This window comes from Peromyscus leucopus, chromosome 23 (genome assembly GCF_004664715.2).
Source record: "Peromyscus leucopus breed LL Stock chromosome 23, UCI_PerLeu_2.1, whole genome shotgun sequence".
Lineage (NCBI taxonomy): Eukaryota > Metazoa > Chordata > Mammalia > Rodentia > Cricetidae > Peromyscus > Peromyscus leucopus.
In genome coordinates this window covers 2,852,389-2,878,097 of record NC_051082.1, presented here as the reverse complement: position 1 = coordinate 2,878,097, position 25,709 = coordinate 2,852,389, and the positions used below count along the sequence as shown (strand labels likewise).

General features: G+C 53.6%; 2 protein-coding genes across 2 annotated transcripts in view; one reads left to right on the top strand and one right to left on the bottom strand.

Annotated features, from left to right (window-relative positions):
* Sez6l (seizure related 6 homolog like) overlaps positions 1 to 25,709 on the top strand; it is a 167,913-nt gene that overhangs the window by 110,262 nt on the left and 31,942 nt on the right. Inside the window, 7 exon segments of the mRNA XM_028858821.2 lie at positions 1,561 to 1,694; positions 2,203 to 2,395; positions 2,942 to 3,127; positions 8,240 to 8,405; positions 10,564 to 10,730; positions 11,438 to 11,632; positions 12,944 to 13,082. Of these exon segments, the coding sequence (XP_028714654.1) occupies positions 1,561 to 1,694; positions 2,203 to 2,395; positions 2,942 to 3,127; positions 8,240 to 8,405; positions 10,564 to 10,730; positions 11,438 to 11,632; positions 12,944 to 13,082 (1,180 nt within the window).
* LOC114684318 (coiled-coil domain-containing protein 121-like) lies at positions 22,546 to 24,911 on the bottom strand. The gene has a single exon (XM_028858822.2). It carries the CDS (start codon positions 24,673 to 24,675, stop codon positions 23,317 to 23,319), a length of 1,359 nt encoding a protein of 452 aa, XP_028714655.1. The 5' UTR covers positions 24,676 to 24,911; the 3' UTR covers positions 22,546 to 23,316.

Sequence of the window (25,709 nt, the reverse complement as noted above, 5' to 3'; positions counted from 1 at the left end):
TGTCTCTGGGCTCCCCCTGGTACAGTCAGTCGACCACAGATAGAGATTTCAGAAACTTTAGTTGTATCAGTCCTGTGAGTCCCAGACGTTTTCCTCACCGCATTTCCTAAACCATACAAGAGCTGTTCACACAGACATCTGTCATCATGGTGGGGGGGGGGGGGGCTTGTCAGGATGATTGAGAGCATAAAGGAGGAGGATGTTCACTTCCTACACCTTCCTACAGAAGGGACTGGATGGAGCTCAGGTGGAAATTGATAGGCCAGGGAGCCGGGGAGCACCCACCATGGTGTGGATGGACCACTGAGGCTGCTCGCCCAGCCTACGTAGGCTCGGTGCCTCTCTGTGTTTGAATCCTTTCCTATGGAGAGGGGCCACAGTTGTCCAGCATGCGTCAACGTAGCTGCCCACTGTGCAAATCGAAGGTGAGGTGAAACCACAGAACTAGACCTCCCCATGGGTAGAAAGAAAGGTTAATTGAAAAACAAACTTCCAAGGCCACAGTAAAAATGTGGAAAAGCAACCGGATTTTGCATGACAGGGCGGGTCTTTGAGCGGTTGTAGGCTGTTCAGATTGACCAGGACCTTTTGCCCTTGCCAGAAGTAGTTGACCTTTGGGACAGATTATAGGACACCCCTGGTAAATAGAAAGCCACCTTCAGGCCCTTGTTTACCAGTGAATAATCCTTCTCTTTTCCCAGCCGAAGTCCTTCTGTTTAGGACATCATTGTCACCAGCACTGACATTTAGGGGGGTGAGGCTACTTTGTACCTAACAACTAAGACCGTTAGCTGGGTCTGAATGTGTGTTGTGTGTGTGTGAGCTCGGCCCAGATGGGGCCCTTCCTGTGCTTTGACCTACCTGTCTTTAAGATGGGAGTGGAATGGGGCTGGAGAGATGGCTCAGTGGTTAAGAGCATTGGCAGCTCTTCCAAAGGTCCTGAGTTCAATTCCCAGCAACCACATGATGGCTCACAGGCACCTATAATGGGATCTGATGCCCTCTTCTGGCGTGCAAGTGTACATGCAGATAGAGCACCACATACATAAAATAAATAACTCTATGGTGATATATTGTGGACCCTAATAAACTTATCTGAGATCAGAGGACAGAGCCAGCCACTAGATTAGACATAGAGGCCAGACAATGGTGGCACACACCCTTAATCCTATCACTCAGGAGTCAGAGTCAGAGATCCATCTGGATCTCTGTGAGTTCAAGGCCACACTGGGAACAGAGCCTTTAATCCCAGCCCTTGAGATCTCATGTCTTTGCTTGGGAAGCACACATGTCTTTAATCCCAGGAAGTAATATGGCAGGACACAGAAAGGTACATAAGGCGTGAGGAAACAGGAACTCTCTCTCTTTAGACTGAGGATTCCGTAGAGGTAAGAACTGGTGGCGGGCTTTGTTGTGTTGACTCCAGGGATGGATGGGGTCTGGTGGACATACGATACAGCGCAGACCCCTACAGGTCGGCTTCTACCCCACAGCCCATCCCCGAGCTCCTGGGCCAGCCGCAGACCCCTGGTTCTGACGGCAGCGTCTGTTTCTCGGCAGCTCTTTGTAGTGTGAGCTTCTCTGACCCCGAGGGATACATCGACTCGAATGATTTCCCACCTCAGCCCTTCGGCAGCTTCCTGGAGTGTACATACAATGTGACGGTCTACACCGGCTACGGAGTGGAGTTGCAGGTAACCTAGTCTCGGTTGGCCTGACTGTCACACCTCCTTTCCTCAAATCAGGGTCTACAGAGCGGGACTTCCCACAAGGGCATGTCCAACAGAAGCCTGAGGACGTGTTGGCAAAGCATCGGATGTGTTATCCAGAAAGGAAGTCCCTTCACACCCCGCTTATTAAACACAAGCAGACACCATATACAACACATACGTGCATGTGTGCACCTGGGTCCACCGTATCTCCCATCCCACCCCCTACAACACAGAGAGCAGAGGCGAGCAGCCTGGAGAAGGGTGGGTCGCCCTGGAGTGACGTCACAGCGCAGACGAGAGAAAACTAAGAGAGACCTAGAAACGAGAGCGCCCCTCGCTCAGCAGTTCACACAGACAAGAGGGAGTGTGTTGAGTCCACGCAGCCCTCAGCACCCAGTGCCGTTAGTTGTCCGCAGAGGGGCCTCTCCCCACCCTCTCCGAGCTGCACCCCTGCTGCCCCAGCTCTCTCTGTCTACCCCGTGTGTTCCAGGTGAAGAGCGTGAACCTGTCTGAGGGGGAACTGCTCTCCATCCGTGGAGTGGACGGCCCCACCCTGACCGTCCTAGCCAACCAGACTCTCCTGGTGGAGGGCCAGGTGATCCGTAGCCCCACCAACGCCATCTCTGTGTACTTCCGGACCTTCCAGGACGACGGCCTCGGGACCTTCCAGTTGCACTACCAGGGTAGGGTCTGCTGAGGCGTCCAGCGAGGTGGAGAAACCGGCCTCAGTTTCCTCCAACACCCAGCCACACTCCTGAGCTTTATTTTTGTGCCAGGGACCCCACCATCACTCTGATTAAATCAAAAGACCCCCTCCTCCCTGTCTGAGAGCAATGGTTTTTAAAGCCAAGAATGGAACATACGTAATTTTGAAACTGGAGAGAGGGCTCAGGTAAAGAAAGAGCTTGGTGAGGACTACGCTTCGATCCCCAGAACCCACATAAAAGGCAAAGCAGGGCACACCTGTAACCCCAGTGGTGGGAGGTGGAGACGGGAGGATTCCTAGGACTTGCTGGCCAGCCAGATTAGCCAAATCAGTAAGCTCCGAGCCAGTGAGAGACCTCACCTCAAAAAATAAGGTGGGGGAACCACAAAGCTGGCAACTCCAGCGCCCATCCTCCCCCGGGGTTAGTTCCCCTCTGTCCTCAGCACAAGGCTGCTGCGGGGATGTGGGTCGCGCTGGTTCCCTGTCTGCGGCTGATGCGCTTGCGTTTCTCCTTCCTCCCCAGCTTTCATGCTGGGCTGCAGCTTCCCCCGCCGGCCCGAAGCTGGAGATGTCACGGTGATGGATCTGCACTCGGGTGGGGTGGCTCACTTCCACTGCCACCTGGGCTACGAGCTGCAGGGAGCCAAGACTCTGACCTGCATCAATGCCTCCAAACCCCACTGGAGCAGCCAGGAGCCTGTCTGCTCAGGTACCACCAGTGTCCACCCGCCGGGAGGTGGGAGGCAGCACCCTAGAGTGCAGTGGTTCTCAACCTTCCTGATGCTGCGACCCTTTAATACCGTTGCTCACGTTGTGGCGACCCCCAACCACACAATTACGTCCATTACTACGTCACAACTTGTACATTTTGCTGCTGTTATGAATCATAATGCAACTATCTGATATGCAGGATATCGGATATGCGACCCCCAGAGGGGTCTAGACCCACAGGTTGGGAACCGCTGCTCTGTGGCGTCTGGAGTAACCTTGGGCCAGGCTCTTACTCCCCACACTGTGCTGTGATAAATAAAATGCATGAAATTGGCTCTCGAGGACACTTAGCATGCTGTGGTGCTCTGTGCTACACCGCTCTGTCCAGTGGGAACCCTGCTCCTCAGCGGTCACTCAACAGTCTACTTAGTGGCTTCGGCTGTCTTCTTTGCATATTCTGGATGCTAAGCCTTCATCAGACAATGTCCTGCCCACACCCCCAGCGGCCACCTTTCTGCCTCTGTTGTGAGATCTCACACAGTCAGCACATGACTTCTGTGTCTGTCTTCTTCCACTAGCCATGGGATTTTCAGGATCTACCCATGTAACAGCACAGATCAGCATGCTGTTCCTTTTGTGGCCGAGGAATATTCTGTCATGTGGGTTAGATTCTATTTTGTTTAGCTGTCCATCACTGGACATTAGAATTATTTCCACTTTTTATCTTAGTAACTGCTCTGCTGTGAACATGGGAGTACGTTTTCATTTCTCTTAAATATGATCCTTAGGTCCTACAGGGTGATCCCTGCAGTAGGCTCACACTTCCCACAGCCGCTGCACCACTTCACCGTCCCCCTGGTGGTAGAGCAGTTCTGTCCTGCCCCAACACTTACCGACTATTTTCTGTGCTCTGTAACCAGCACAGTGTGTCTGTAGGCATCTCACCACGTTCTCATGTTTCCCTGATAAGTACTGACATCACATGTCTTTTCAAATGCTTCTCTGTGCTCGTATACGGGGGCTGTCCGTATGCCATCTCCAAAGAAAGGCTCTTCAAACCCTTTGCCCATCATTCCAGAGGCTACTTACTGGGTTGTTGTTTGTGCTGAAAGCACTCTTTATATATGCTGAATCCAAACCTTGATGCAATAACGATGCGTAGGCCCCTTCCCCTACTCGTGGTTTTCTTTTGACCTCTTCATGTAGCCTGTGACACTACCCTTTTTATAATGATGAGGGCTGGCTTGTCCCTTGTTCCTCTTGTTGTTTGGACTTTGGGGATGGCTGGTGCTGTTTGGTTTGGTTTTTTGAGCTTAGTTAATGTGAACTCAAAAGTTGGTGACAGCCACCCACTAAGGCGGTCTAATGCCCTCTGGTGGAGAGAAGTGGATGGTGCAGGCCTGCAGGTGGAATCCTAGATACCAAGGACAGCCAGGACCCATCAACCTTCAAGGGTCCTTGGTTGGTGGATCTGTCATCCTTCAAGGATCCTTGACCCAGGGAGTCTGTCATCCTGCCAACACCCACCAGTGTCCACTGTTTACTGGGTTCTGTACTCATGGCTGGAGCTGTGAGAGTATGCTCTCTCAGAGTCTGCAGCTTGGTGTAGAATGTGTGTCTTAGTTACTGCTCTATGACTGTGCAGAAACACCAAGGCTGAGGGAACCCTTCTTTTTTTAAAAAAAAGTCATCTAATTGGGGGCTTGCTCACAGTTCCAGCAGGTGAGTCTGTGGTCATTGTGGTGGGAGCAGACAGGCACAGCGCTAGAGCACTAACCGAGAGCTTTACACCGTGATCCACAGGCAGGAGGCAGAGAGAGAGACTGGGCCTGGCGTGGGCTATTGAAACTGCAAAGCACCACCCCCAGTGACACACTTCCTTCAGCAGGGCCACACCTCCCAATCCTTCCCAAACAGTTCTACTCCCGGGTGAATAAACACTCAAATATGAGCCTATGGGGACCATTCTCATGCAAACCACCACAATATGTGACCAGATGACATGGGAGAGCAGGAAGTACCAGAGAGGGGGTCACAGGGGCAACGTCATAGAGCAGGTGGGGACAGGAGAAACCCTGTCACCCTGGGTAGAGGGGCTCAGGGACAAGAGGTGACGGTAGACCAGAGACCCAGGAAGGAGTCCCCGAGGGACCAGGCTGTGGAAGCTAAGTGGAGGCAGAGGGTGGAAGCGGTCCCAGCCAGTGAGCCAGTCTGTGCAAAGACCCAGAGGTGAAAGGGCCCAGCAGGTTTGAGGAAGTCAGAATACGTCAACATCGCTCGGGAGGCAGAGGCAGGAGGATCTCTGTGAGTTCTAAGGTCAGCCTGGTCTACACAGCAAGTTCCAGGTCAGCCAGGGGTACATAGTAAGACCCTGCCTCAAAGGAAAATAAAAGACTATACTGATACGTCAGAGGCGAGAGGACAGGTTGGGAGGCATCAGCCTGTTCCCCATCAGGGACCTGTCAGGGGTGAGATCATGCCCACCCCCAGTCACCGTGGGCACACCTCAGGTTCAGAGGGCCTCATTGGCTGTCTAGTCCATTGCAGATATGTGGCAGGATGGTGATGTGAGCCCCAGGCTGACAGACAGGAGGACGGTGTCCCTAGGATGGGACAGGAAGGGAATCCTGCACTCAGGGGGGATGGCTTCCTAGTGCTCTCCCCACCTGCTACACAGCTGAGTCCCGGGCAGAGGAGGGCTATCGAACCCTCTCTCCCACTGCCAACCCAGTTCCATCACGACGTCGTTCAGCAAACACTGTGAACATCCGCCTCGTGTCAAAAACCGAGCTGGGGTGCCAAATGAACCGGAGCAAGGAGCGGCCCTCTCTGCATCTGCCATCTGTAAAGCACCCTGCTCCGCCCTCCACCCCCGACCCTGGCTTCTCTCTGACTCATCAGGTGCCACTGTGAGTGAGACAGGGCTTGAAGCAACCCCGGCCTGCATCCCAGTGGCTCCACTTGTTAGCTGTGCGTCCTCGAGCAAGTGACTTAATGTCTCTCAACTTCTTTGACCCGTTTGTAAAGTGAACAGCTGTTATTCATTCAGAAATATTTCAGGAAGCCAAGGCCGCAATCTTAGCACTTGGGAGGCCGAGGCAGGACATTCACAGTTCAAGGCCAACCTGGGCTACAGATGAAGACCCTCTCTCACGTTTCTAAGAAGTAAATAGGTAGATACTAATATTTCTATTATTTCTGTGCACACACTATATAAACCATATCATCGGGTGCTGGGGTCCACTAAGACCCCACTGTCATCACAGCCAAGAGCCCACACTGTTGTAAAATGTGTTTTGCAGAGAAATTCTTTAGAAAGACAATGCCTTTAATCCCAGCACTGGGGAGGCAGATCTCTGAGTTCTGAGTTCGAGGCCAGCCTGGTCTAGAAGAGGTATGAGGAACACGGAGGATGTCAATAGTGGCTGAGGGCATTAATTTGAGTGCTCCTCTAGCTTGCACACAGCCTGGGTTCGATCCCCAGCACACATTTCATCTCAGCCCTTGGGAGGGAGGCGGAGGCAGGAGGATCAGGAGTTAAGGTCGTCTTCACCTACATAGTGAATTTGAGACCAGCCTGGACATGAGACCCTGTCTTTAAAAGAAAAGAAGAAAAAAAAAACAAAGAAAGGAGTTGGGGAGAAGGGACACCTGAGCAGGGACTCCCAGGACACGGGGAGGAGCCAGGAGCTGTGTTTTTCCTCAAAGGAAGAGGCAGCTCCATAACACAGCCTGTCTTTGTGTGTTCTGCTGCTCTGACCCTGGACGGGGAACTGGGCACTTGTGCTTGGACAAGAAGGATGCCTATGCGTCCTCAATCCTCCTCGAGGACAGGGATCACCCTGCACCGAGAGGCTTTGGACCAGCTCTCCAAAACACCACATTGAACCAGACCCACACCGCGACCCCTGAGAGCGAGCGAGTCCCGGCACCTCCTCTCCTCTGTGGCCTGACAGCTGTGCGGCTCCCGTGGGTCACAAATCACTTTGCAATGTCACCTCGCCATATTATTTTAACATAAAAGTGTTATATGGCTCCGGTTAAAAGAAAATTCCAGAAACACAAATGTACAGAAGACAGGAACAAATCACTTTTATATCCAATGGTCTCAACCTACCCCCGCGGCTCGCTCACAGGAATGGAGCAGGCAGGCCGTCTGCCAACACGCTGCTGCTTCAAGCTCTGGGATTCCTAAGCCGTCTCTGAGATGCGGTGTTTGATGGTCTGTGGAAGCCCAGTGTGTGCTGGGAGATTCACTCCGGTTCTGGCTTTGGATTGGAGGATGAAGGCGGAGCTGGGCAGCCTCATTCACAAGTCAGATCAGATCCAGAGCATCCCGTAGGATATACTGCCAGGGCTTATTTCTGGGTCAGGGTGTTCCAACATAGTTTTAAAGGAGTTTTTGCTGAATTGCCCTTCAGGAGATGATCACAATCCATCCGGTGAGTTACCCACCGTGAATAAATAAGACCCTGCCCATTGCCCAGAGTGCTCTGATCTTATTGATATCTTCCAGCCTGCCGTTGGGTGGGTAAAAGAGGAACACAGCTGGAGTTTCTTCCATCCTCACTGTGCTGGAGTGTCTGCACACTAAGTCCTGAATACATGCCTCTCCTTCTGCAAACTGCTCCCACCTGCCTCCGAGAGCCATTTCATAACCGAAAGTCTAGGCATCAGGTCAGCGAGGTGGTGCAGCGAGTTAATGCATTCATTTGCTGCCTCTCCTAAAGACCCGCGTTCAAAATCCAGGACCCATGCGGTGGAAGGAAAGAGTTGATTCCTGTGGGTCGTCCTCTGGCTTCCACAGGGGCATTGTCACATATGCACACACAGAGATGAATGAATGAATGAGTGAGTGAGTGATGAATGAATGTAGATGTTCTTAATGAACATCTAGGCTCGGTCTTTACACGGAGGCCCTCTCTGTAGCGGCACACAGATGTTGGTGGCTCCAGGCATGGGGGTGGGGCGTTGGCGGGACAGCAGACCCCCTCCCCTGGGTTCCCAGCTCCGCCTTAGCCAAGGACTTGAGTGCAGTGAGGGGAGCCCCAGTCGGCTGCTTCCTCTCTGCTCTTCTCTCACCACCTCACCCCTCCCTTTCCGCACCCAGCCCCGTGTGGAGGAGCCGTGCACAATGCCACCATCGGCCGAGTTCTCTCCCCCAGTTACCCTGGCAACGCCAATGGCAGCCAGCTCTGCGTGTGGACCATCGAGGCTCCACCAGGCCAGAAGCTGCACCTGCATCTCGAAAGGCTGCTGCTTCAGGAGAAGGACAGGTGAGCCGTCCACACTGGCCGCCCCTCCCCAGCTCAGGGACAGTGGGGTGAGTAGTCTCGATGTGGCTGAACCCCAGAAAGAAAGCCCTGGAGGAGGATGACCAAGAGCCTATGACCCCTCTGCTTCTGACCATCAGGAAACTGAGGCACTCAAGGGAGAGGAACTTGCCTGAACCACCTAGGAAGTTAGGGGAGGGTGGTGGAAATCAAGCGCGCGCACACGCGCACACACACACACACACACACACACACACACACACACATGGCCTGGGGCTTCCTCTTAGGCATCTCTTTCCTTAGTGGAATAAGGAGGTGCATCTATCGGGCACCTCTTTCTGGACAAAGACGTGTTCTCCATGGAGATCAGGCCCAGCACACACAGCATTGAAAGCCAAGAATGGCGTTTCAACCAACCAAGGGCTGTGGATGTAGCTCAGTGGTAGAGATGTAGCCTGGCATGTGCAAGACCTGAGTGAGAACTGGAGCCGGGGATTGGGGGGAGATATAGTCAGAGACAGAGACAGACAGACAAAGAGAGACAGAGACAAATGCAGTGAGAGACAGAGAGAGATCAAAACAGGAGCTTTCTGAAAGCTGTGCAGATTCTGACAAATGATCCAGAGACAGCCCGCTCGGCTTGTGGTCCAGGGCACCTACAGAGAAGCCGAGCTGACCCCAGAGATCCTAGCACTCCAGAGTCTACAGTGGTTGAAGATCCTGGCTGGACAGTTCCATGTACCCTATGCATGTTATTGAAAAAAAAAATAGCTTAAATGTCCCAGTATGTGAGTTATATGACCTCAGATCCCTGACAAGATTCTGCCCAGAAACAAGGCGGAATGGAAACTTTTCAGAGGATTGCCCTAAAAGGACCCCAAAGCACAGGAGACTCTGGCTGGTAGAACTGGGGGTGCGGTGGTGGACACAGACGAGATCAAGAAAGGAAGTCGTGCAACCCATCGGGGCCGAAGCAGAGGTTCTCAGAGGAAGAGGGGGCAGAGGCTGGGAAGAGCAGCCCAGTCTGTCTTCAAGGCGTCCTCAAGGGTGACAGCTTGCTTCCACGGCCAGGACAGAGCGATGGGGGGCACAGAGGAGCATTGTCACAGGAGTTCCCCACATGACACCGTTCTATGCTCAGGTCCTGTAATACTCAGTGGCAGCAAGCCAGGCGCTGAGTGGGATGCTGGGTGCCCACCCTGCTTCCTGCTTCAGAAGAGCCGAGTGACAGACCTTAGCCTGCAGAGCTCAGACAGACAGCTAATGAAGAGTGGGATGTCACCTCTGCGCTGGCCGCTTTTGTGTGTCCACTTGACACAAGCTAGAGTCATCAGAGAGGAAGGAGCCTCAGTTGAGGAAATGCCTCCATGAGATCCAGCTGTAAGGCATTTTCTCATCTAATGATCAATGCGGGAGGGCCCAGCCCATGTGAGTGGCGCCATCCGCGGGCTGGTGGTTCTGAGTTTTATAAGAAAGCAGAATGAGCCAGGTGGTGGTGTTGGTGGTGGCGCACGCCTTTAATCACCAGCACTTGGGAGGCAGAGGCAGGTGGATCTTTGTGAGTTCGAGGCCAGCCTGGTCTACAGAGTGAGTTCCAGGAAAGGCGCCAAACTACACAGAGAAACCCTGTCTCAAAACAAACAAACAAACAAACAAACAAAGGCAGACTGAGCAAGCCATGGAGAACAAGCCAGTTAGCAGCACCCCTCCATGGCCTCTGCATCAGCTCCTGCCTCCAGGATCCTACCCTGTTTTGAGCTCCTGTCCCGGCTTCCTTAAGTGAAGAGCAGCCATGCTGAAGTGTAAGCCAGATTAACCCTTTCCTCCCTATGTTGCTTTTAATGGTGGCGTTTCATCACAGCAGTAGTAACCTTCCCTGGGGTCACCTGACTGTGCTGCTGTCCAAACCCCACCTCTCAGGAGAGTAACCCATGACACAGTGACTACCCTGGGACACCCCCTCACTCTGCAACCCACCCTGCATCCCTGAGGGACTCAGGATGAGCAGGCGGTCTCCATTTTTGTAAGGAACAGGGAAGACCGACGAGGCAGGATTTGAGTCCAGACAGATCAGCATTCCCACGCACCCCTCCCCCCTCTGGCCCCAGTGTCACTGACCCGAGAAGACATGTCAGCACCCCTCTGTCCTTTCTCCGGCCAGGATGACTGTCTACAGCGGACGGACAAACACGTCGGCCCTCCTGTACGACTCGCTCCGAACGGAAAGCGTGCCCTTCGAGGGCCTGCTGAGCGAGGGCAGCAGCATCCGCATCGAGTTCACGTCTGACCAAGGCCAGGCAGCCTCCGCCTTCAACATCCGCTTTGAGGGTGAGGGACCCCCTTCTTGTAAGGTGGAGCCTGGGAGCATGGATATATATTTATATGTAGGGCTGAACCTGGGCCTGGGGTAGGGGAGATATAAAGGTGAGAGACGCAGTGTCAGACTAGCCGGTGACTCCCAAGAGGGGCTTTCAGTTTGATTAATGCCATCGTCCTGCTAAGCGCCTCTTATGCTGGCACCTGGTGCACCCCCTTCCTCCGTCCATCCGTCTGTCTATCCCTCCCTTCCTCCCTTCCTTTTCTTCCTCCTTCCAAGAACAGCACGGTCTCCTGCTTAGACCATGGTATTCCGTGTACCCTACCTAGGGACTGTGTCTCAGGCTTCCCCAGGAATGGGTGGTCCTAATGAGGGCCAGACAGTGTGTGTCCAACGACAGGACCCAGAGTCTGAGGCATGGGATGAAAACACTGCCTTTCTTCAGGGCTGGAGGCGGAAGGTCTAATAGGCATCACACATGAGAAAAAAATGAGGCCCCAGGAGTCCAGGTGCCTGACCCAGGTCAGAGGCACCATTCTGTTCTGAGGCAGGGTCCCCACTCAGTAGGCCAGGCTATCCTGGAAATCGCTATGTAGCCTAGGCTGGCCTTGAACAGCCTGTCTTGGCCTCTCTAGAGCTAGGAATACAGATTCTTTGAATGGTAAAGGGTGTCCTTTACCTCATCCGGCCACTACTGCTCTCTGTGTTCCCACCTCAGCCTTTGAGAAAGGTCACTGCTATGAACCCTACATTCAGAACGGGAACTTCACCACCTCGGACCCCACCTATAACATCGGCACCATCGTGGAGTTCACCTGCGACCCTGGCCACTCTCTGGAACAGGGCCCAGCTGTCATTGAGTGTGTCAACGTGCGTGACCCATACTGGAACGACACAGAGCCGCTGTGCAGAGGTGAGTCACCACCTCCCACAACACCGACTGCAAAGACCCCAGCCTAGAAGATGTTGGCTGCAAGGCACATTGGTTTTAGGATGAGACCCTTTCCAACGGTCCTCTGGATCTGGTTGCTGCTGGTTCTTGGGGAGTCACAAAACGTTCCGTTTTAGGGGCTTGCTCTTTCCTGCTGGCCCAAGACCTGTAGTGCACAGCTGTAGGAGAGCCCTCTCTGGTGTCGGATCCTATATAATCCCCCTGCCTCATAACGCCGCCTCAGTGCACAACCCAGTCAACAGCACATGGCAGCTCTGGGTCTCATGAAGGACCATCCCCCTGCTGAGGGCTGCATATCCCTCATGGCAACACCCTGTCTACAGCCACACACAGTAGACACCAGCCCCGTTCATGATGATGAATCAGACATGGAAGGAACATGCCCAAGCCCATTCTAGGGTCACTGGAAGAGACAGAGTGAGCTTCGCCTCCCTGTTCTCAGGGCCTGGACGATGTGGGATGTGACAACCCCCACCCACACTGGCTCCCCAGTCCCTGTATCCAAGGCCACTGAGCTCTGGTATATGGGGGAATAAAGGGTGTCCTCACTCCCGGCAACCACCTGGCAGTTGGCGTGAAGTCACAGCCTTGCCCTGGTGAGGGACTGGCCCCTGAATTAAATGTGTTACATTAACAGAGCAGCATTTATTGAGGCTTCAGCCTCTGCCATACTGAGGACTTTCCAAGGCAGTAAACAGAATAGAACTGAGAAAGCTGCCGCCACATCTCCGCTTCTGGTCCAGGCTGAATCTTTCAGAACCTTGAGCCTGGTTGCCATCTGGGCATTCAGTGGGTCCAGAGAAGGTGGTGCAAGCTGATGTGGTGAGCTCGGCCATGCTCCATCATAAGCCAGTGGGCCGGCAAGGGCATTTCCTGACCACACGAGGAAGGAAGCCGAGGCTATGAGACCATACACACCTTATCCAAAGTTAGCAGAACAGTGTGAGCTGTCCTCAGTGGGGAAGAGACTGCCAACCTCTGCCCTCTCGGAGCTGCAGATGAGGCCAGCCGTCTCCACACACATGCACACACATGCACACACACACATGCACACACACACACAAATGCATACACACACACATGCAGGTGCATACATGCACATATACACACATGCTGCCCCCAGCTCCACCCCATGTGGATGCATAGTCACGTTGCACAGGGACCCACAGATGCCAACTTTATCCCCCATACTCCCAACCACTGTGCTCTGTTGGCTTCCTCACAATGGTGTCTTCTTGTCTGTCTGTCTGTCTGTCTGTCTGTCTGTCACAGCCATGTGTGGTGGGGAGCTCTCTGCCGTGGCTGGAGTGGTGCTGTCTCCAAACTGGCCGGAGCCCTATGCAGAAGGCGAGGACTGTGTGTGGAAGATTCACGTGGGGGAGGAGAAGAGGATCTTCTTGGACATCCAGTTGTGAGTGTTTGAGGCGCCCCTCACCCAGGCCCACCGCAGCAGGCGGGTGGGAAGGAGCGGGTTCCTGCTTTATTGTTTCAGTCAGGATTAACTGAGTATCTAGTACTGGCCGGGGAGCTGCAGAGCCCCGGGGTTGCCACAGCAACACAGCCAGCAGCGCACGAAGAGAGCCGTCCCTGGTCTCATGAACTCGTCCTAAGGTGGCTGATGTTCAGGGAGGGTGTGCACAGATAATCCACACGTGGCTTCAGTTTACAGCGTAAGGGAGGGTCGTGGCGGCCGGGGATCTGACATAAAGGAGGGGAGGAAGGCTACCTCGGCAAAGCTCAGACCAAAGACGAGGTGGAGCGAGATGTGCGGAGGTCCGTTTGTTGTATTCCTATTATTTACGTGTCTATTGTGAGTGGAGGTTGGGGCGTGCATGTCGCAGCAAGTGTGAGGCGGTCATAGGACAACTTGTGGGTCCCAGGCATCAAACGGGGGCATCCGGTGCCTTTACTCACCGAGTCACTTGGCAGCCCTCCAGTTTTTGAAGGAGCAAATGGCTCATGGGGGCGGGAATGAAGGGTGCTGTGCCGTGGACCCCCACCCCACCATAGACTCTCCTTGCCTGCCTTCCACAGCTAGTGCAGATGCCCCTGTCAGTCAGGGTCTGGTCTTCATCGGCCAGACCTTGGACTACATTAAGTGACTAGGAAGTGACAAATGGCTGGAGATGTTGATGAATGGGGACGGCTGCTGCCCTGGGCTGCTTCCCACACGCCCTGGGCACAACCACAACGTGCCCATCGGGAACACAGCCCCCAGCTCCCCGGGAGGGCAACGCTGAGCCCAGAATGAAGGTGCTAGCTCTGGGTGCTTGTGTCTGAGGTCATAGCCCTGCCTGGAGGACAGCTTCCAAGGACTGCTGGAGGAGAGAGAGAGAGAGAGAGAGAGAGAGAGAGAGAGAGAGAGAGAGAGGAGAGGGGAGAGAGAGAAGAGAGGAGGAGGAGGAGAGGAGGGAGGAGGGAGAGAGAGAGAGAGAGCGCGAGCCTCTGGAGGCCTCTCAGCCGCCTCCTCCCACTGCCCTCTGTGAGATGGGGACAGGACAGATGGTGGTGTCTGGAGAAATAGTCTTTCTGGCAGAGCCAGGTAGCTGGGAAGAGGCCAGAAGCAGGAGCCCAGGGGCCTCTGGCTCTGTGAGCCGCAGACGGGTCCCACGTGCCTACTAGTTATCTTCGCAGTGAATAATCTTTGTAGTGTGTATCCATAGTGTACACTGATGGATGGGTGCTGTTGGGGTGTCTCTGAGACAATTTGACCAGATCCATCCCCACACCCTGATTCCCTACCCCCATCCACTCTTTCAGTCCCCCTCAAAAAGTCCCCCTTATCCTAAAAAAAAAAAAAATCTAGATTTTGCATATGGGAGAAAATGTTGCCTTTGTCTGAATCTGGCTATTCTGCTTAACACGATGGTCTCCAATTCCATCTATTTTTGTGCAAATGACGTCATTGCGTTTTTCCTTATGGCTGGACACAGCCCGTTGTGTAAACACGCCACGTTTTCCTTATCCACACACCTGTCCACAGATACCTAAGCTAGCCACATCACTCGGTCATTGTGAATCGCAACAGGCCTGGATGCGGATGCGTGAGCTCTCTGCGCAAGGCTGACTTAGATCATTTGTGGTCTACCCAGAGAGCGGCCTGGAGTTCTGCTTTCGGTTTCTGGAGACCCGTGGTTGTCTTGGTGCAGCCCCCACCTGCCATGACTAAGTTTCCCCTCCCCACATCCGAGTCAGCATGTGTTGTCATTCTGACTCGGAGAGATGGACCTCCCATTTGTCTGTTTTCCTTTGTGATGAAGAACACCGAACTTTTTTTTTCTCGTCTTTATTGGCCTGTGCTTGTCTTTGGGGAACTGTCTGTTTGGTTCATGCGCTCACTGATTGGTAAGGTTATTGGGGGATGTTTAGTGTTCATGGTCTTTACAGACACTCGCTATCAATCCTCTGACGTGACGCTGGCACAGAGCTAGCGCTCCGTCTGCCATCCCTTAGTTCGCCTGGCGGCTTCTCTCGCTTTCAGGTCCCATGAAGTCCAGTCTCTTGCTTCTTGCTGCTTTTCCCTGAGTTGTTGGACACCCTCAGAAAGATTCTGTGCCAGTATCTTGGGGTATTTTCTTCTATTTCCTCTAACAGTTGCCATTTCTGGTCTTCAAGTGAAGTTTTTGATCCATGATGTATCGATTTTTTTTTTTTTGGAGGCGGAGGGCGGTATAGATCCTTTTCTATTGTCACAAATTTCCCCTGCGCCATTTGTTAAAGATTCTTTTTCTCTTTCAAGTGTCTGATTTGGACACCTTTGTCCACGATCACATGGCTGTCACCATGTGGGTTCATTTCTGGATTTTCTATTCTATCTCAGGGTGTGTGTGTGTGTGTGTGTGTGTGTGTGTGTGTGTGTGTGTGTGACTGGACTGTCATGTAAAGCTGTCCCTGGAGCTTGGCCTTGGCCTTCCCGCCCAGCTGAGCCAAAAACCCCACAAATCTTAAACAGCTGATCTCATGGGCCAGGGACAGAATTCTACCTCCTTTTCTTCCCAGCTGTGAGACCCAGGCCTTCTCTCTGGCTGCAGTTTCTTTCATCTTCAGTGGGGGTCATGGGACATCGATATCTATGATTCCTGGAAGTGGGCCTCGCATAGAGTGACAATAGTCTTGAATGGTGGATGGGCAGCCAGAGAGCCTGGATGAATCAAGAAGGGTGGTGAGGGGGCAGCATTTTCCAAGAAAGGATGGAAAAGAAGAACAGTGGGTGAAGAGAGAGAGGCCAAGGGTCCCAGTAGCAAAGACAACATCCATGTAAGCTGGAGGCGAGGGAGGGGTGGTCCACTTAGAGAGGTCTACCTCAGCTAGAGGCTGGGGGTGTCCGTCAAAGAAAGGATCAGTGCTGGGGGTCATCTCTGAAGCTTTGGGAAGAAAACTGCATTCTAGAGTGGTGGGGAGTGGGGGAGGAGGCTGAGAAGATGGCCCAGTGGGGTTTGCCTTACACACGAGAGGACCTGAGTTCAGATCTACACTCATATAAATGCCACCTGGGCCATGGCAGCCCACCTGTCATCCTAGTACCAGGGAAGGACAGACGGGGATCCCAGGGGCAAGCTAACCATCGAGAGACTCTGCCTCAGTATATAAGGTGGAGAGCAATTGAGGAAGACCCTTCACACCAACCTCTGTCCTCTACATGCACGCACATGCATGGGCACACACGTGCACTCATACACACATGTGAACATGCACATACATACACACACACACACACACACATACACACACACACACACACACACACACACACACACACACACCTTGCTCTCAGAAGCCTGCTGTGGCTCCCCCTACTGCTCCTGTGATAAGTTAAAAACACACGATTCTACTTACGAGAACATTTCCCTGAAGAAGTTACCAGGCAAACTCCCCGAGCTTCAGGGGGAAAAGGGGAAATTTGACTTCCTGGTTCTTGCTTTCCTGGAGGGAGTCCCACCCAGCTTCAAGCCCCACCCAGCAAGTGGTTGAGGATGCCTTCCCCTCCTCCCCCATTTCTGCCCATCTCTGCCTCCTCTCCTTTAGAAGCCTCTGAGATGTGCAGTTTTGCCCGCACATTTCTCGGTGCCTCAGCCCAGCTGAGGACAGAGAGAAAGTGGGATTTCCTTTCCTCCCTGCGGCACATGAAATACTCCACTAACCTTGAGCTTGGCACCACACTGGGCTTTATTTCCATCTCGAAGCCCATACGTTGAGAAGCTCAAACCATTAACTCAGAGTCCTCTCCCACGGCCAGGCCGTGGCACCGGCATCGGGCGGGCCATCACCAAGCTCAGGTGCCCTCTCTTCTGGTTATTCAGGCAGCTGGACTGAGCGTCGGCATCCCTGCTCCCCTCTCCCAGGGTTCTAAGGCTATGTGTTCCCCGGCACAGATGTCAGAGGGAGCTAAGGGGAGATGCGGCCTCCAGCACTGTGCTGTCGTGCCGTGAAAGGGACACCGGCATGACAGCAGAGTCTGGGGGTGGGGGAAGCCGCCGCTGGCTGGGGTCAAGCTTCTGCAGGTCTCCAGTGTGAGCCCTTCACCCCTGGGCCATGATTGGTTACCTTATTCAGGGCCTGGAGAGACAACTTGGTGGAGAAAGTGCTTGCTGCCCAGGGCTGGGGATCTGAGTTCAGTTCCCCAGAGCTCCCCTAAAGCCAGGTGTGGTAGCGTGCTTCTATAATCTCAGTGATGGGGGGAGAGGGGCAGAGACGATGATCAGTTACCTGGGATTCACTCGCCATCTTCTGGGCTCCTCCAAGGGGCCTGGGTCACTTCTCCAGCTCCGCCCTCTGCAGCACACACAGCTTGTCTTCTAGGCTCAGGCTCCACTCCACAGCTGCTGTTCTTGGTGGTCGTCCCATGGTACTGGTGTCTCCAAAATGCTGGGGTCTCTGCCGCAACTGGGCTGCACTTTCACCAATGGCCTCTCCTGGGCTCTCTTCAGGGACTCCAGCCCCGCCACACAGTGCCAAGCCTCAGCTGCTCTCCATGACCCCTTCAGATCTTCAAAACCAGCACCACCTGGGTGACTCTTACACTACCAAGTTCAGCTGCCAGCTTGAGGTGCAACCTTGGCTGCCTCTGGGACACAACTTCTGTGTGCTGACCCTGAGGAAACCCTTCCCAGAAGACTTCACCTCAGCGATGCTGGTCTCTATTAATCACTGCTGATTCTTCAGCCCCAGCTGAGCAGCATCCGTTGTCCCAGCAAAGCAAAGGTTTCACTTCAGTGGTTCTGGTCTCCTGTTAATCACAGCTGATTCTTCAGCCCCAGCTGACCAGACACCACAGATGCTTCATACAAATGGCCCAGTAGGGTCTTTGCTTCCCTCTGACACTTCACAAGCCAGGCCTCCATCATCCGCACTGCTCTCAACATTCTTATCTTCCAAGCTCCTCGGAACAGCTCACAGAGCTCTCAACATTCAGTGGCTTTTCTAGTCCAATGTTCCAAAGTCCTCCCACAATCCTCCCCAAAGCGGCGTGGTCAAGTCTGTCACAGCAACACCAGGTAATATCCTGGTACCAACTTGTCTTAGGCTTTCTGTTGCTGTGATGAAACACCCTGACCAAGGCACTTGGGGAGAAAAGGGTTTATTTGGTTTACACTTCCGTATCCCTCACTGTTCATCACTGAAGGAAGTCAGGACAGGAACTCAAACAGGGCAGGAACCTGGAGGCAGGAGCTGATGCAGAGGCCATGGAGGAGTGCTGCTTACTGGCTTGTTCCACATGGCTTCCTTTTTTGTTTGTTTGTTTGTTTTTTGAGACAGGATTTCTTGGGTAGCCCTGGCTGTCCTGGAACTCATGCTGTAGACCAGGCTGGCTTCGAACTAGAACAGATCCACCTGCCTCTGCCTCCAGAATACTGGGATTAAAGGCATGCGCCACCACCGCCCGGTGGTTACAGCTGTATCTTATGGAGGCACTTTCTCAATTGAGACTCCTTTCGGACAGCTCTACCCTGTGTCAAACTGGCATCAAAACTAGCCAGCACAGGGAATAAGAGCTCCGTGGGAACTGAGCTAGAGGTCACCTGTGTGACATGAGGGTAATTAGGCCTGCATGTTGTCTACGTCCTGAGAACTTGAGTGAGGCTGGAATCAAGCATTGCGGGATCTGTGGCATGGCTGACACTCTCATCGGTGTCTGCAGTGAGAGAGAGCACCAGGTACTGCAGAGCGACCAGAACAATGTGAGGTGTGGAGCCGTGCAAAGGCTGGGCCTGTCGGAAACGGCCTGCTCTGCACAGGTTAACAAGGAAGGCCCTGTGAGAGAAGAGCCCACCACGAAGGCTCCCAATTGTGAGCATGCAAATGCTTTTTAAAAAAGAGCCTGAGCTAAGAATGGCCTGAAGTGAAGGGGGTCCTAGAGGCTTGTGTGAAGATTCCCAACAGCCACTGAGGCCCGGCCATGTGAGGCAGGATCAGAGTCTCTGCAAAGAGAGCCCAAGAGGTGGCCAGTGCGTGAAGATGTGAAAATAAAGATGGAGTTGGGATGGAGACTCGGGATACTGGAAGTGCCAGGGCCGTGGGGCGTCCACCAAGGAAAGCTGCAGGCATAGAGCAGAGCCAGACCGAGGGAGAGGCTCTGGGTGCTGTAGGTTGTAGAAGTAGAGAAGGACACCCAAGCCCTTTGGGACCCAGTGTATTCCATCATAAGCCCCAGATGCCTGACATGAAGCTGGAGGGTTTGGTCTGATCTCTTCTTGCTGTGCCCTCCAGTTTGGAATGTGGACATTCACTGGACCGTCCTTTGCTAGACATACGGACCATGCCTTTTGACCTTACACAGCTAAGGGACCACTAAAAGACCCTGGGGAGTTTTAAGGTTGGGGTGGATGCATGAGATGGCCATGAGACTATATACGGTCGTCATCGGGGATGTAATGTTGTGATGTGATTGTGAGATGGCCCCCACAGACTCACGTGTTTGACTACCTGGTCCCCAACCGCTAATGCTACTTTGGAAAGTTGTGGAGCCGTTAGGAAGTGGAACCTCCGTGGAGGAAGTTAGGCACTGGGGGTGGGTTTTGAGATTTCTGTCGTCAGCCCCACTTCCTGTCCACACTCTGCTTCCCGGGGGCAGACCCCGTGGGGACTAGATGACACGTGCTTCTGTTACCATGCTTCCTGGTCGCGATGGACTGTGTCCCTTCTTAACCTGGGAGACAAAAAAAAAAAAAAAAAGGTACCCCCATCCTCGCTTGAGGATCTTCTTGTCAGAATGTGAGAGCGACGGAGAACTGATGCATCGCGGAAGCCCGGAGGCAGATCCAGGACCTCCAGGAGTCCCCTGCTGCAGACGTTTGGTAAAACATGAGACCCAACTCCGGACCTCGCTGGAGAATGGACTAAGAAACGGGGCTGTTCTGCATTTTGTTATTTTCACAGCCCAGTTCTATTACCAGCTGCTTTTGAGTTCCTTAAGGGTGCATATAAATGGACTTGCCTCTCCACTGAAATTAGCAGATTGATGGATGAATCATGAGTATGCGTGTATATAATTCACATTTAAATAAGTGCGTAAGCTTTGGTGGTTTTCCCTGTTTGCCTGCCTAAATCATCTTGCAAATGCCTCTCGGACGACCTTTCAAGGGCATGGTAAGGACGTAAGGGTCCAACACTTGTCTGGAAGGGGTAAAGGGAGACAGGACAATGGCTGGATCGTCATTTCTTCCTGTCTATACTATGGAAGGCAAACTCCAGGTGCAGAGATAGCTACAAACCTCACCTAAGGCGTTTTCCCTGCACCCAGGCTCCTCCACACCTGGCTGGGGTAAGAAGCCCAAACACTGCCCTCTGCTGGCCATGGGGAGAATTCTATTCCCAGAGCCGGGCTGGAAGCCCTGGCAGATGAAAATTTTCACCAATGTCTTGACCTCACCTCACTCAGGACCACAGTGAAAGCTACGATGCATGACCTTCTTGAGGGCCGTTTGCATCCTTGTTGAAGGGGCAATGCATCCACGTGATCCAGAGTTCAAAGGCACAGACAGACTTTTGGAAGGATTACCCAGCTCCACCCCTGCCACATGAAACCAGCTCCTCCCTGCCTCCCAAAGGCATTGCCATATTACTCTCATCCTTATCTTTCAGAATGCTTCTAAAACACCTCCACAAACCCAGCACAGATGGCTTATTTACCAAAATAAAGGCACCCAGACTTAACAAGTTTCACATTGGTTTTGTTAGGCACTCTTCATAGCAACACATGAAACGAAGTTAATTACTACCAAGAATATATAACAAACGAGGTAAAGTGATGCAGGGTTTCCCCAGAGAGCAGACAGCGCCTTCTTAAGAAGCAAGGCTGGACACCTGATACCAGACAGCATCGTGTTTGTGACAATGATAGAGAGCAGTGAGACCCAACCTCATGGTGTCACTTGTAACTGCTTGATCCCATTTTCTGAAACAGAACTGAGCCAGACACACTTCTTGAAGACATGGACCTGTGGCTTTCTCAGAGCATGGTGTGAACTGCTAGTTAAGAACCCAGGCTCGGCACAGACAGGCTTTCCGTGAGCCCTAGATCTGATTTCCTGTGGCCTGGGCAAATGGCTTCCCCCAACTGACCCTCAGTTTCCCTGTCCGCAACCTGGAAACAATCAACCCAAGTGGGCTGCCGTTTGAATACTGCCCCGCTGTGGGAAGCATTGTTACTCTGAAGCTGTTGTTTGCAGCTGGGGTGGGTGGGGCTGCTGTGGTGATGGCCCTGAGGAGGAAGGGGGCGTGTCAGAAGTGAGAAAGAGCCCCAGGAACAGGGTTGTGACTGTACCTAGGGCAAGGTCCATTTGGAGAAGATTTGATGCTGTGGTCCATCCTGTGTGCAGGATGCCTGAAGTATCAGTTATCCAGTAACGTTCAGGTCCAAGAAAAATGGGGATGCAGCAAGAACCAACATGCTTCCCATAGGCTTCGTGGAACCAGGTGATAGGCCCATGCCAATGCTGAAACAGGTGAAAATCCAGTCAGTTGGGGTCCTGTCCTCGTAAGGGTTTCTATTGCCATGGCGAAGCACCAGGACCCAAAGCAAGCTGGGGAGGAAAGGGTTTATTCCCTTCGCTGAAGGAAGTCAAGACAGGAACTCAAGCAGGGCAGGAACCTGGAAGCAGGAGCTGATGCAGAGGCCGTGGAGGGGTGCTGCTCATTGGTTTTGATCCTTTGCTGCTCAGTCCTGACCACTGAAAACGCCCACACGAGGGTGGACACGGCACACAGAACAGAAAATGCTGCACAAGGAATTGGGTAAAGATGGCGGAGGGGGATGGCTGGTGCAGACTGGCAGGTCATGTGATACTGACCCCAGCACCTCACCTAGCACCTGCCTCAGCACCTCGTGAAGACTTAGGCCAGTCTGGTGGCTTCAGGGAAGATTTCAATCAGTCCTCATCATGTCCACCAGTTTCCTCAGCAACACCCTAAGCCAGCCTATCCTAAAGCAGCTCTCCGTCTGCCTTGCATATGTCTCAGGATGTAAGTCCTGGATTCCTATGCCCTGTTTCCAAGTAGCCAGGGGCCCCCTGAATCCTACTGTGTTGAACCTGTGGAGTTACCACGTCCCCCTGCACACAGTAGGTGCTCAATAACAAGGAGGAAGAGCCAGATAAAGATTTCTGGGGAGAGTGCTTGAGTTAGTCCAAACACTTCAATTGCTCCTCAAAGAGCTGGGTGAGGCTCAAGGGAGCAGGTGGATACCGGACAGCCCTGCCTGGTACGGACTTCGTAGCTAAGTCAGAGGTTCTGGCGGCAGCAGAGTGCAGCCTGGCTTCATTCCGTTATCCCTTAGCAATCTGCATGCTGTAGCCAAGGTTTCAAGGGTGCGAGCAGCTTTTTAAGTCCCCCACAGTTATTTGTTCTACATAAAAAGAAGGAGCTGTGTGCTTGGATAACGATAAACAGACTTTTATTGTGAACAGTCACAGCCAGGCTCTTATTTTTCAATAACATGGTTTAAGAACAAAACATTTCACATGCAAGCAAAATCTGTAAGCCAAAGGTACATTCATTTTCATTTGCAGCACAGTTTTAAATGAGTTCATTTTATAGCTAAGTAAAAGTTAAAAATCTACAGTGTAATACTGAGGCTTTTTGTCTGCAGCAACACCCAGGACTCAGAGAGCTGTCTATATTTTGTCACACAGGATCACAGGACCCAAACCCTGGGGCCACAGGCCACATCACAACCCACAGCCCTGCAGACCAATCCAGCCTCAGCCACGCACAAGTGCGAAGAACCCATTTCCCCCAGAGAACACCCTGCACCCACCTGGGACACCAATCCCACTACTGTGAGATGGGGTGACTGTACGGAAGGTGCTGATTACAAATGCACCCTGTTGTCATGAAGTCCACACTAGAGCAGGAATTGAGCACCAAAGTCTACACTACCACAGGGAACCTGTCATGGAGAGTATGGAGCCTAAAGAACCAAGTTTCCCGTATGCTGGGAAGCTTTTGGTTAGGAGAGCCCTTCAGGCTGCTGTGAGGGGCCCAAGCCTGAGAGACAGACCAGGCCAGGACCCCTCTGCCTCTCTGAGGAGCTCAGCCTCCATCCCCTTGGTGTGTCTGCCCCCCATGCATTATCCTGATGACATCTTCAAGTCTGGTGTGCGACTCCCAATTTCAGCTCCAGTCTCCTTCCTGGAACACGGCAGCCATTACTTAGGAGTGGCTCTCGGCCTGGCACCCCGTAGACGGCCCTGGGTTGGGTGTGGGGTGGCCTGTGGTTTGGGGGTGGTGGTGCTCCCTAACAGGCGCTGCCTCCCCCTGGCCAGGGCCTCCAGGTACCACTGCTGCTCTTTCCATTGTTTTTTCCGCTGCTCCATCTTTTCCCTAATGGCTTCCAGCTTGCAGAATTCCTGATCCAGCTGCTGGAGCTCTGTTCGCAGCTGCTTGTTCTCAGCAATGATGCCCTTGCAGAAGGCCTTGTGAGCCTGTTTGATCCTAGCCTCCAAGGCCTTGGTCTTCTTCTTCAGCTCCCTGGTGATGTCCTCTCCTGACTCCAGCAGGTTCAGCTCCTCCACTTGCTTCTGCAGGTCGGCCCTTTCCTTCAGGAACTGGAGGTGTGCCTCTCTGTCCATGAAAGGGATGTCGGCCACGATGCTGGCTTCTTCCAGCTCTAGGGCCTTTTTCTCCTCGTCCTGGCTCTGCTTTATCTTTGCTATGGGCTCCAGGGCCTTCAGTTTCCTCTTCAGACTGGCCTGCAGCCTCCTGCCCTGCGCCAGCTGCTTCTGGAAATCAGCCTGGCGGGAGGTTAAGTCAGAGACCAGCTCTTGCCTCCTGTCCTCGATCTCCTGACTCTGCTGGATGTAATCTTTCCACAGGAAGTCATACTTCTCCTGGGCTATCTGGTGTCTCTTCTTCAGGTACTCCAAGAAGGGTTTATCTTCTACTTCCTCCAGGGCTCTCTCCTCCTGCAGCTCCCTGGTGTCCCTCAGCAGCACTGCCCTCCGGAACTTGGCAGCTTCCATCTCCATCTCCAGCCGATTCATGGCCACCACGGTCTTCTTCCTCACCCTCTTCTCCAGCCGGGTCATTGACTCTGGCTTCAGATAGTTGTTGAGAATGGCCATGTGCGGAGCCTCCAGGAAGCAGGCGGGGGTTCCTTGGGGATCCTGGAAATCACTATGGCTGCTCTCCTGTTGTCTGAGGCTGATGCTGGCTTCCGAGGAGCATAAGCTTATCGTGTCGAGGGACCTCCGGTCCAGGGGGTACAGTCCAGACTGGAGCAGGTCCTCTCTCTGCACCTCCTGGTCCTTGTTTACGATCTCCGGCCACCTCACCCGGAAGTCGCACATGGCCCTCTTCCTGGTCACAGGAAGCCTGTACTGCCTTTCATGAGGCGTCGAGGAATCAGTCTCATCCTGAGCAGGGAGTGCAGAAGGTCCCAAAGTCCTGGCCCCTTCTCTCTGGGGAAAGATGGTGGCGCGTCTGCCCCGAGTGTCCCAGCTCGGGTAGCCTTGGCCTTGGGACTCCATAGTCCCTCCACCTCCTCGGGACAGGGCGTGGCCCTTCATAGACCCCAGCCACCCATTCTCTGGGTCACTCAGTCACCACCTTCTCGACATTGCTATTGCTCTGCCTCTGGCACAGCAGCCGACTGCCTTTGTCCAAGTCTTGGAACCAAATGGGTTCTCTGCACAATGGGGGCTCAGAATATGGAATGCTCTGGGAGTCTCTGGTCCTCAGGCTTGCTATGCCCTAGTAGGTGAGGAGAGAGGCCTTCACCTGCTGGAGGGAGGGCAGGGCCTCTGAGAGGGAGGGAAGGACCAGGTGGGAGAGGGCGTGGCCTGAGGGAGGGTGTGGCCTGTGGGAGGAGCCTAGGGTGGTGGGCGGGGCCTGTGGGGCGGGGCCTTATGCGGGAGGGAGGACGGGGCCTTTGGAGGGAGGGCAGGACCTCCCAGGAGAGATGGGAGGAGCCTGAGGGAGGAAAGAGGCAGGATCTGCCAGAGGGCGCACAGGGGCGGCAGAGGGGGTGAGGGCGAGGCCTAGATAGACCCTGGGCTTGGAACCATCGGGTAGCTTACATCAAGGTTGGAAGAAAAGCTACAGCGGCTTGGCTCCTGCGGAGGGCAGCACATAATGGGAGGGCGCATTATGTTCTCTGCACAATGGGGGCTCAGATATGTGATCAGTTGTGCCATTATGGGGCGCCGGGAAGACCCTTGGCAGTCATGACGTACACTGTGCGGGCTGGGCAGGTGCCAAGGGCCGGGGGCTCCAGACTCCTGGCTTCGCTTTGCAGTGTGGTTTGGGTGCAGCCTGGCTCTGTTCCGCCGGCTTCGGACTCCCGCCCTGCTCTCTGGGTTCCCTGGAGCCCGAGCGTCCTCCTGATGCCATGGCTGGTGTGGACGGGTGGGGCTTGCGCATCAAGCTACCTCAGTGACCTAGGAAGGGAAAGCGGCCCAGAACTGTGCCCTGTACAGACGCCTCGGTACCGCGGTTACAGGGAAAGTGAAGCTGAGAAGGCCCGGAGTGTGCAATGAAGGCTCCAGGAAGGGACCTGGAGAAAGACCTCCCGGGAGCAGAGGAGCTGCGCAGAGCAGAGGCC